This window comes from Diospyros lotus, chromosome 13, assembly GCF_014633365.1.
Source record: "Diospyros lotus cultivar Yz01 chromosome 13, ASM1463336v1, whole genome shotgun sequence".
Lineage (NCBI taxonomy): Eukaryota > Viridiplantae > Streptophyta > Magnoliopsida > Ericales > Ebenaceae > Diospyros > Diospyros lotus.
Window position 1 is genome coordinate 18,634,268 of NC_068350.1, and position 12,531 is coordinate 18,646,798.

General features: G+C 36.8%; 1 protein-coding gene across 3 annotated transcripts in view; it reads left to right on the plus strand.

The window, feature by feature from the left end:
* The window catches only part of LOC127787935 (DNA-directed RNA polymerase III subunit 2), a 125,502-nt gene that overhangs the window by 69,835 nt on the left and 43,136 nt on the right, over nt 1-12,531 (plus strand). For all 3 annotated transcript variants that reach the window (XM_052316019.1, XM_052316017.1, XM_052316020.1), the window contains 2 exons: nt 11,181-11,306; nt 11,386-11,441. In XM_052316019.1, coding sequence (XP_052171979.1) covers nt 11,181-11,306; nt 11,386-11,441 — 182 coding nt within the window. The remainder of the gene's footprint in view (nt 1-11,180; nt 11,307-11,385; nt 11,442-12,531) is intronic.

Sequence of the window (12,531 nt, forward strand, 5' to 3'; positions counted from 1 at the left end):
CAACCATACTATCTTCTAAAACTTCCCCCAACTTGTGATTTGGTTCAATGGGGGTGTCTATTACCTTGCAACCAAGCATTCCAGTCTCGGTTAGGAGATCTATTATATACTTTTGCTAAGAAATGAAAATTTCCTCTTTTGAATGTGCACTTCAATGCCCAAAAAAATATTTCAATCTCCCCAAATCCTTAATTTCAAATTCACTTAGCAAACACTCCTTTAACTTGCTCATGCCTTCCTCATCATTGCTGGTGACCACAATGTCATCCACATATACTATGAGAATTGTCACTCCCCTCGTGGCCGAGTGATGGATAAATAGGTTATTATCCCCTTGGCTTTGCTTATATCCCATGCCAAGCATTACATTTGTAAACTGGCCAAACTAGGCCCTTGGGGATTGTTTTAGTCCATATAGGGCCTTTTTCAGTTTGCATTTTTTAGTTTGCAAACTACCTTCTCCTTCGTTGTTGGGCCATATCCTAGTGTTACTTCCATGTAAACCTCCTCTTCTAGTTTCAAAAGAAAAAATGCATTTTTTACATCATATTATTGTAGTGGCCAGCCTAGATTAGCTTTCAAAGATAGAAGGACCCTGACTGTGTTTAGCTTTGCAACCAGTGCAAAGATATCTACGTAGTCTATCCCATATACTTGTGTATACCCCTTAGCCACCAACCTAACTTTGTATCTATCTAATGACCCATTAGACTTGTATTTCATTGTATACACCCATTTGCAGCCTACTGGATGTTTCCCTTTAGGCAACTGCACAAGCTCCCACGTTTGGTTTTTTTCTAGGGCTGCCATCTTAGTCTCCATAGCATTCTTCCAATTCTTATTCCTTACTTCCTCAGAAAAAGTTTTGGGGATAGGAATGGTATGAAGATTGGTAAGAAAGGCTTTGTGTGGGGATGAAAGCTTAGCATAAGATAGGAACAAGTGTAAGGGATGTTTGGTGCGCATGCTCTAGTACCCTTTCTAAGTGCAATAGGCTAGTCAAGATCAAATTTAGAGGTTTCTGTTTTGAGTATAGGTTCAGTAGGCCCATCATTAGGTATTAAAGAATAATTAAAGGAGTTACCTGGTGATTCGTCTGTAGGATTGTCTAAATTGTTAGTGTTACCTAGAGCAGGGTTAGGGCTTGCCTTGGATGTTGAGGCTTGCATAGGAGCAAGATCTAGCCTTTTCCTTCTTGAATACACCTGCAGTGGTTGTGGAGTCTCTAGTGAAGACTCCTTTGATGTCATACCCAGTGAGTCCTTCAAAATAGTTGAGGGAATTGTGAAGGAATTGTGAAGGATGATAAATCAGGATCAATAAGAATAAGGGGTAACCATCGATAGGTTCTGTTCCTGAGAATTGGAATGGCTAAAGTAAGGATCAGTCTCTGCAAAGGTTACATTGGCTGACACAAAGAATTTCTTGGAGGGTGGATGACAGCATCGATAGCCTTTTTGAGTAGGGGAATATCCAATGAATATGCGCTTTAGGGCCCAAAGATCTAATTTTCATCTATTAGCAATTGGGACATGAACATAAGACACACCCGAATATCTTGGGTTTCCAGTGGCTAGACACATGAACATTGGGAAAGTGTTTGATTAACAATTGAATTGGACTATGAGACTCAAGAGATTGTGAGGGCAGTCTGTTAATTAGGAGGGTAGCTGTTAGAGACAAAAATACTCTCAAGGACAAGGTTAGCTAGGGAGTTTGAGATTAAAGACCTTGGTCTTCTCAAATATTTTCTAGGAATTGAAGTTTCCTATTCTAAGGTTGGAATATTTCTCTCCCAAAGGAAATATGTGCTAGACTTATTGGTTGAAACGGGAGTATCAGGTGGAAGAGGATTTAATGTTCCAGTAGAGCCTAATAGCAAGTTGTGGATTAATCTTAGCTGTCAACCGGTTGACAAGGGAAGGTACCAAAGTCTAGTGGGCCGACTAATCTATCTCTCTCACACTAGGCCTAACATTGCCTTTGTTGTCGGCCTAGTGAGCCAATTTGTGCATTGCCAAACAAAAGAGCATATGCAGGCAGTGAGAAAATTTTTTTGAGTTATCTAAAAACTACTCCAGGTAAGGGAATCTTGTTCAAGTCAGGGGGAGAATTGGACATTAAATGGTTCACAGATGCAGACTATGCTAGATCACTTATTGATAGAAGATCAACAAGTGGGTAATATGTATTTTGAGGTGGAAACCTTGTGTCTTGGAGGAGCAAAAAACAAAGTGTTGTGGCAAGATCATATGCAGAGGCAGAGTTTAAAGCAATGGCTCTCGGCCTATGTGAGTTATTATGGCTAAGAATCATCCTAAAAGATTTGAAGATCAAGGGTCAAGGCTTAGTTAGGCTTTTTTGTGAGAACCAATCGACCATCAACATTGCCCACAATCTTGTCCAACATGACAAGACAAAATATATTGAAATAGACCAGCACTTTTTTAAAGAAAATTTGGATGGAGGCCTAATCCATGTATCTTATGTTCCATCCGAGGAACAAGTGGCAGATGTGTTAACCAAAGGGCTAGCAGTTAAGAGATTTGAGGATCTAACATGCAAGTTGGGAATGATAGATATACACTCTCCAGCTTGAGGGGGGGTGTTGAATCTCGTGAATAGTTGAAAGAAGTGAAGGCGTGAGTTGTGCTGATCTTTGTGGTTGTATTTATAAGTTTCCTATTAGGTGTTTCCAAATCTATTTAGGATACTTGCTTAAATCAGGCTTAGGAAACTTACCTAAAAGGCTACACATATTTCTTTCCTTTCTTATTTGATAAAGTTTCCTATGTTGTATCTTTTCCTCCTCTATACGAGGATTAATCGTGTACATAATTTAGTAGGAATGAAATTATTTTAGCTCTCAGTTTTTACAAGTAATGACCCAATTCGACAATAGATTTGCATACTCTGTAATGGTCCTTGTTCCTTGCTTGGTGGCTGCCACTTTAGTCTTTATCTCGTAGATCTATGCTGCATCATGAACCTTGTAGTAGGTAAGCTTAATTGCCTCCCAAATGTCCTTGGCTATTGTCAAGAACATCACCATATCATTGATCTCTGAACCATGGAGTTTCATAACCAAGACATCACCAAGGAATTCTCCTCAACCCATGCTGCAAACGTTGGATCTCCCTCCATGGGACCTGTTCCCAACAAGTGGCTCAACTTCCCTTTTCCGTTTAGGAACATACGAATTAATTGGGATCACTTCAAGTAGTTCTTACCATTCAACCGAGAAGCTGCTTGAAGGTTCTGTAACTCACCCTTGATCCTCCACTATTGATTCTAGCAAACAGAGTTTTTGTTGTGTTGCTGGAATCAGCTGAGTCTGGTATAGGGTTTTGATTATGAGACATATTGTCTTGAAAAGAAGATTGATGAAGGCCACGATAATCAAAAACAGCGCCTATACTCTTATGGCTCTGATACCATGTCAAGGAAGACGTGAAAAATTGTTGTCAATCTTCTTTCCCTTTGAAGGGTTATGTAAAATATATACTAGACTTCCTACTAAATTAGGAAGATTCTAAGAAACAAAATAAGAAAGTTTCCAAATCTGATTTTGGAAACTTAGGATACAACAAATCATAGAAATATACAACAATCTATCTTCTAGAAGAAACATCATTGGTTTTAGGAAACCAATATCAATCATTGCCAATCAATCCCAATCACTGCTAGTCTGATCTTGTCTGAGAATAAGGACAAGATTGGCTACTCCCTTGTTGACAATGGCTCTCCTTTGGATGGATTAGATGTTTTTATCCTTAGGACACCAATGCTGATGTCTATAAGTTTACAACAGAATTGGTTACCCCTAAAGGATTAAGCATCACTTTTTTCTTGCTTTCTTCTCTTCTTACTTATGGAAAGACTTCCTTTATTGATAGAAAGGGTTTGGTTTCATCAAGATCAGAATTTAGACCATACAAAAAATCAAACACCCTCTTTTTCTACCATCTTTTCATACTTCTTTCCATCTTCAGCACACTCCCAATTAATCTCGTGGAATAGATCCATCTCTTGCCACAATTCAATTAAGGCATTATAATATTCAGTGACTAAACTATTACCTTGCCTTGTTGTCCGGATGGTAGAATGAATCTGAAAGCTGTGGGTAGTGTTCTCCATGTCCAAGTAGATTTCTTCCACAGCTCGCGAAATCTCCTAGGTTGTCTTGTAGAATAAGTAGGTCCTTGGAATCTTTGGCTCCTTAGAATTGACTAACCCTGCCATTACAATAGAGTTTTCAACCTCCCACACACAATGATTTGCTAAATTAGTGCTTGGTTAGAAACCATCCCATTTAGATATCTAATCTTGCCCTTTCCTCGGATCACCAGCAAAATTGACTAGAACCATTCTTTGAAGTTGGTTCCATTCAGGTTATACTAAGTGATCTGGAGAGAATGATTATCGAGACTGATTGGAGGTTGTGGGACTTGAGTATTCCTTGTTGCAGATGGTAGATTGGTGGAAGTTTCACTCGCTATAGAGTTTCAGCCATATTGTGAACTTACAGAGTACTACCAACTATATGTTGGAGAGATTTTCAAATGAATGGTTGCAACCTTTCACTTGTTTGGGAAGAGATCCAAGTCAAGGAACTAGAGGTTGTAATTTTTCAAATTCTATTTACACACATGAATGGTTGTAACCTTTAGTAAAGGATTGTGCCTCATTTGTTTTAAATTTAATTTAAGTGGTTATAACCTTTGGTAAAGGGGTATACCTTTGGTAAAGGGTTGTAACACACAAGAGTTAGTTATATCTTTTGTGAAGGATTGTAATACATATGATTGGTTGTACCTTTGGTGAAGGGTTGTAACATTGTCTATAATACATATGTGGTTTCTCTCTCCTTGTTCTTCTCCTACATTCTTACATAAAACTTCATAATTTTTGTGCATACAAAAACCTATTCTTTGTATTCTTTTACTGTAGAATTAGAATACAAAGCTTCTTGTGTTTATTATTAATTCTGTGTGTTCGGGTTTGTTTTCGAAAATTGCACATTCGTTAACAAACATTATTCTTGATTCCTTTGTATGTTTGAGGCTTGTTTGGATCCCTTGTGCATTGCATTTTGGGACAAACAAAGTCTTAAGGAAAGTGAGTTTTCGTGCCTTGGAATCTTTGAGTTATTGCAACATATTTATCATTATACCACCACAATTTTTATCAACAATCTTAAGACTTTGTTGTTTGAAATTGTGATGGCTCCACCGACTTCTTCTCTACGAGACTTTGCTGTTGATTTTATGAAATTAGAGAGATTTGAAGGATCTAATTTCCGTTGTTGGCAAAATAAACTACATTTTTTCCTTACCACACTTAATGTGGTATATGTGCTTACAACACCAAGACCGAAGGAAACTGAAGAAGAAAGTTTGGCAAATGCAAGGGCAAGGCAAAAATGGGATCAAGATGACTACATTTGCAAAGGGCACATTTGCAATGCTATGTCAGATGCTTTGTTTGACCAATACCATAGCAAGAAGAGTGCAAAGGAGATTTGGGATACTTTGGAGGCTAAGTACATGTCCGAGGATGTCACGAGTAAGAAATTTCTAGCCTCTAAATTTCATCAATATCGTATGGTGGACAATCAAAAGGTAATTAAACAATTTCATGAAATAGTTCACATTTGTAACCAATTTCAACAACATGACATGAAAATCGACGAATCCTTTGTTGTATCATTTATCATTGATAAACTTCCTCCTGGTTGGAAAGATTATAAAAAGAATCTCAAACATAGAAAGGATGATCTTTCCCTTAAGGAGTTGGGCCGGCATCTTCGAATAGAAGAGGACTTTAGATTGAATAACTCTAATGAAAACAATGGCTAATCTTCTAATGTTCATGTGGTGGAGGATGAAAAGGTACCAACAAAAGGAAGGAGGGAAAACAAAACTCTTCAAAAAATAGCAAGAAGAGAAAATTTGACTTCAAGGACAAGGACTCGAAGAAGAAAAAAGGGTCATGTTACAATTGTGGTAAGATGGGTCACATCAAAAAGGAATGCCGCCTTTTGAAGAAGCAAAAGCAAGATGGAAACTCCAACTTCATGGCTATGATAAGTGAGGTGTTCATGGTGGAGAATGAAAATGAGTGGTGGATCAATTCGGGTGCCACTAAGCATGTATGTAAGAATCGAAACCTATTCGCCACTTATGAATCTATTGAAGATGGAAAAACCCTCTATATGGGAAATTCCACCACCGCAGCTGTGCTTGGCAAAGGCAACATCAAATTAGAATTTACTTCTGAGAAGACTCTCACTATCACCGATGTTTACCATGTGCCGGAAGTTAGAAAGAATCTTGTGTCTGGTAGTCTTCTTAATAAGTTTGGTTTCAAACTTGTATTTGAGTCAAATAAGTTTTTGTTGTCTAAGGGAGGTGTCTTTGTTGGGAAAGGATTCTATTGTGATAGAATGTTCAAACTCAATACTATGAAAAAAACTACAAATTTCGTTTACATTGTTGTTGATAAAGATCTTTATGGCATTCACGTTTAGGACATGTTAACAATAGAAGGTTACATGATATGAGTGTACTCGAATTAATTCCTAATTGCAAACATGACATGGAAGGGAAATGCAAAGTATGTGCACAAACTAAAATCACAAAAACACCATTTCCTAAAATTGAAAGAAAAACCTCTTTACTTGAACTTGTGTATAGTGATGTATGCGATTTACATAGTACACCTACTAGAGGAGGGAAACTTTATTTTGTGACTTTTATTGATGATTTTTCTAAGTTTTGTTTTGTGTATCTTATGCGTACTAAAGATGAAGTAATAGAAAAATTCAAGATATATTCGGCTGAAGTAGAAAACTTGTGCAATACTAAAATTAAATGCCTTAGAAATGATAGGGGTGGTGAATATCATTTCCCTAAATTTTGTGAAGATGTAGGAATTGTACATGAGACTTCAATTGCTTACACCCCTCAACAAAATGGTGTAACAGAAAGGAAAAATAAGACTTTAATGGAAATGGTTAATGCTATCCTTAGTAACTCGAGTTTTAGTAAAGGATACTAGGGAGAAGCATTGCTAACGGCTTGTCATATTCTTAACCGAGTACCTAGTAAAGGAAATAAAGTTACATCATATCAACTTTGGAAGAATAGAAAACATAACTTGTCTTGTCTACGTGTTTGGGGTTGTAGAGCTATTGTTAGGTTAGTTGATCCAAAGATTAAAAAATTGGGTGAAAAAGGAATAGAATGCATATTCTTAGGATATGCAGAACATAGTAAAGGGTACAGGTTTCTAGTTATAGAACCTAATAGTTCGGTTGAAGTTAATACCGTGATAGAGTCTAGAGATGCTATATTCTATGAGAATAACTTTACTACTATTCCTAAACCTACAGATTCAAATGCCGTTGAACCGGTAGTAAGAGAGGATAATAAAAGAAATGCTAATGAAGAACCTCCAAAGTTGAGGAGGAGTAAAAGGGCTAGAAAAGAGAAAACTTTTGGACCCGATTTCATTATGCATCTAGTGGAAGGTACTAGGGACTCACACATAAATCAAACTACAATTACGCAGTCAATTGAGTTTGATCCTCTCACGTATGAAGAGGCAATGAAATCTAATGATTCCACCTTTTGGAAGAAGCAATAGATGAAGAAATGTCATCTATTATGAATAACAAGACTTGGAAGTTGGTAGATCTTCCTCCGGGTTCTAGACTTATTGGTTGTAAGTGGATCTTCAAGAAGAAGATGAAAGTAGATGGGACCTTAGACAAGTTTAAAGCAAGGTTAGTAGCTAAAGGCTTCACTCAAAAGGAAGGCCTTGATTACTTTGATACCTACGCACCAGTTGCTAGGACGACTACTATAAGAACATTGATTGCTTTGGCATCCATATATAAGTTTGAAATCCATCAAATGGATATTAAAACAGCTTTCCTAAATGGAGAATTGGATGAAGAAATATATATGGAGTAGCCAGAAGGGTTTATCTTACTAGGACAAGAAAAAAAGGTGTGTAAATTGATTAAATCATTGTATGGACTTAAACAGGCACCTAAGCAATGGCATGAGCAGTTTGACAAAATTGTTGTTGCCAGTGGATTTAAAATCCATGAATCAGACAAATGTGTGTATAGCAAGTTTAAAGGGCACAAGGGTGTTATCATTTGTCTGTATGTGAATGATATGTTAATATTTGGAACGGACTTGGAAGTCATAAAAACTACTAAGTCATTGTTATCATCCAACTTTGATATGAAAGATATGGGACTTGCAGATGTGATTTTGGGCATTCTTACTCAATCACACTATATCAAAAAAGTGTTGAAAAAGTTTGATCATTTTGATTGCAAGTTTGTATCTACTCCATTTGATCCAAATGTTAGAATGTATTCTAACACCGGTAGAGCGGTATCTCAATTAGAGTATGCTCGTGTTATTGGATGTCTTATGTATGCTATGACATCTACAAGACTGGATATTGCTTTCGCCGTTGGAAAATGAGCTGGTATATGAGCAATCCAAGCCTATTACATTGGCAAGGAGTTTATAGAGTTCTGAAATATCTAAAATGAACCATGAATTATGGCATATATTACTTTGGTTATCCTTTAGTTTTAGAAGGATTCACAGATGCTAGTTGGATCACTGATCGAGAAGATCATGCATCAACAAGTGGATGGATTTTCACACTTGGTGGAGGTGCTATATCATGAGGTTCAAAGAAACAAACTTGTATAGCGGATTCCACCATGGCCGAGGAGTTTATAGCATTAGCTTCGTGTAGTAAAGAAGCGAAATGGCTAAGGAATTTGTTGATTGAAATTCCTATTTGGCTTAAACTTATGCCTCTGGTTTCTATCCATTGTGATAGTGAGGCTATGTTGTCTAGAGTATATTGCCAAATATATAATGGCAAGTCTAGACACGTTGGGTTAAGACAAGTATGGTTAGACAATTGATCTCAGATGGAGTCATTACCGTGGACTATGTGAAGTCAAGTCAAAACTTGGTGGATCCTTTGACGAAAGGCCTTGCAAGGGATTTAGTTTCTAAAACGTCAAAGGGAATGGGATTGTGGCCAATTCATAATCATCAATGATGGAAACTCGACCTAACGCTTGGAACATCAAGATTTTAGGTTCAATGAGTAAAGTACGTCATATGAGTGATTGCAAACATTTAAGTTAGTCCCAAGGTAGAGATCAATAATGGGAGGTTGAGCTAATTTGCTCTTAATAGGCTTATATAGATATCTATAAAATGCTTTAGATACGTTGGCATTTTCGATAAGCTTACTTATATGAATATCGGGGATGGCGCCGTCTCCAAAGTGGTTTGGCAAACTACTCAAGATATTCATGAAAGGAAAACCAAGATATGGGACACATGGCCTATTCACGTGTCGATACTTGTGAACACAATAAAGACGTTCAAACGAGTGCGTGAGGTATTTCCGGGCAATCAGATAGGGTCGCTGGTTCAAAGCTTGTCTACCATGCCACCTTGGTTGACATTTGAAATGCCTTTACTACGTGAAGATTCAAGTCCAAAAGACACCTTCATTTATGCATAAGTTTAGCTAACTTACACGAGTTTTTCAAAACTTCATTCATTTTGAAAATGGTGGAGGAATGTTGGAGAGATTTTCAAAAGAATGGTTGCAACCTTTCACTTGTTTGGGAAGAGATCCAAGTCAAGGAACTAGAGGTTGTAACTTTTCAAATTCTATTTACACACATGAATGATTGTAACCTTTAGTAAAGGATTGTGCCTCATTTGTTTTAAATTTAATTTAAGTGGTTATAACCTTTGGTGAAGGGGTGTACCTTTGGTAAAGGGTTGTAACACACAAGAGTTAGTTATATCCTTTGTGAAGGATTGTAATACATATGATTGGTTATACCTTTGGTGAAGGGTTATAACATTATCTATAAATAGATTGGTGTGTTGTTGGATAAATAGATTTTTGAGAATTCATGTGGTTTCTCTCTCCTTGTTCTTCTCCTACATTCTTACATAAAACTTCATAATTTTTGTGCATACAAAAACCTATTCTTTGTATTCTTTTACTGCAAAATTAGAATACAAAGCTTTTTGTGTTTGTTATTAATTTTGTGTGTTCGGGTTTGTTTTCGAAAATTGCACATTTGTCAACAAGCATTATTCTTGATTCCATTGTATCTTGAAGGCTTGTTTGGATCCCTTGTGCATTGCATTTTGGGACAAACAAAATCTTATGGAAAGCGAGTTTTCGTGCCTTGGAATCTTTGAGTTATTGCAACATATTTATCATTATACCACCACAATTTTTATCAACACTGTATCGTATGTTGCCACAATACTGAATTCTGTCATTGAGTTGCTATAGGAGATTTGTAGTTGCTATTTAACATCTTCATATTCCAAACAAATTCCTAATGAGGAGATAAAAGATCATGAAGTATCTGTTCCCTTGGGTCATTGTTACATGGGATAAATCTGGGGAATATTTGGATCAGATGGTTCCGATGGTTTTGGATAAATACTGAGTAGTTTCTCAGTATGGGATTCGGAGAATGTGGGACAATTTGTTAGAAATTGTCAATATGCAATGTATTGTTATTTCTGTATAATTAGGAGAACATGCTTACACATAGAAGATTGCAATTGAAAACCAACATTGTAATATTTGTTGTCAGTGAATAAATAGATTCCTATTCGTCCACTTGGGGCCTGTATTTTCTTTCTTCTTTTCTCGATAACAAGAAGTTTCTGGTCATAGTAACTCCAACAAGTTATCAGATGTCCTTTTTTGGCTTTTCCATTTTTCATGTCACTTTGCGGATGTCTGTTTCTTCTCTCTTATTTTGTGTTCATGGACGTGTGTTTCTAATTATGCAAACATGAAACTTCTTTAGTGTTGAAGGGCATGCAAAAATTTTGACATTATGTTAATGTCTTTATATATGCTTTGACATAAGCTGCCAACCTAAAACTGCAAACTTTCTGTTTTGGATTTTACTTTTAATATTTACGAGGATTCTACTACTTTTGCTGGCAGTAGTGTTTGGCATGCTCCGTATTTCTTTCCATTAATAGCAATCCTATTGTTTACAATTGGAGGGTTACTATTATCTGACTGTAGTTGAATTTCTCAGCATGAGTATTTAATGATTTCTAATATTTTGTTATCCTCAGCCGGATGACAGTCGGGAAGATGATAGAGCTCCTTGGAAGTAAAGCTGGAGTTTCATGTGGCAGATTTCATTATGGCAGTGCATTTGGGGAGCCAAGTGGTCATGCTGATAGAGTTGAAGCTATAAGGTGCTTTATTTCTACTTGTGAGACATTTTTTACCATGATTGTGTTTCCAAAATCAATCTCATGCCTTCTGTGTTGGCAGTGAAACGCTTGTGAAGCATGGCTTCAGCTACAATGGCAAGGACTTCATTTATTCAGGTTAACTTGTTTCTTCATAAAACCTTTCTATTTATACATTTTTGGGGCAAAAAACTAAATGCAAATATATGAATATCAGCTTCCCTTAAACATACCTAGATGGTAAGTTGGATATTTCGGAAGTACTTGCATAAAGGCTAATGTTAGGTTATGGAATTTCCTAACAACTGTAGTTTGTCTCCTAGTTTGTGATGTTTGTTACTCTAGACAAACTATGAAAAACCGATGAGGCGTAACCCTTCATAGCAACCGCGTGTAGTGTCAAGTGAGCTAGGGTCGCTGCTTTGGCGCCCATATGTTGTGACAAATGAGCAAGAGTCCTTGCATTTGCTTGAACGGATGCGGGTGAAGAAGCTAGTCTAAAATCAAAAACAAAATCAAATTCAAAGTCAAAGCTAAAATCAAAATCATAGATTAAGGATTGGGTCATGGAACATAGGAATATTAACAGGCAAAGCTATGGAAGTGGTAGATGTGATGATTAGGAGAAAGATTAATATTATGTGCCTTCAAGAGATGAGATGGGTAGGGAAAAAAGCAAAAACTTTATTAGAAACTGGATATAAAATATGGTACACAATAAATGATCGAGCAAAAAATGGAGTGAGGATATTATGGATAAAAGCTTAGTAGATGAGGTAGTGGATGTAAAGAGAACAGGGGATATGATTATTATGGTGAAGGTTGGTCTAGGAAGAATAACTGAATATCTTTAGTGCATATGCACCACAAGCAAGGTTAGGTGAGGAGATAAAAACAAAATTCTGGGAGGACCTATAGGGACTCATACAAATGATACCAAGAGAAGGGAAAGTGATTATCGGAGGTGATTTAAATGGTCACGTGGGTAGAGATAGAAACTGCTATAGAGAGGTGCGTGGAGGGTATGGATTTGGGGAAATTAATAATGAGGGTAAGTCTATTCTAGATTTTGCTATGGCATATAGGCTCATTATAATCAATACTAGGTTCAAAAAATGGGACAAACACTTAATCACATATAAAAATATCACATCAAGCACCCAAATACATTACTTCCTCATAAGACAAGAGGATCAGTTATGTTGTAGGGATTGTAAGATGATACCAG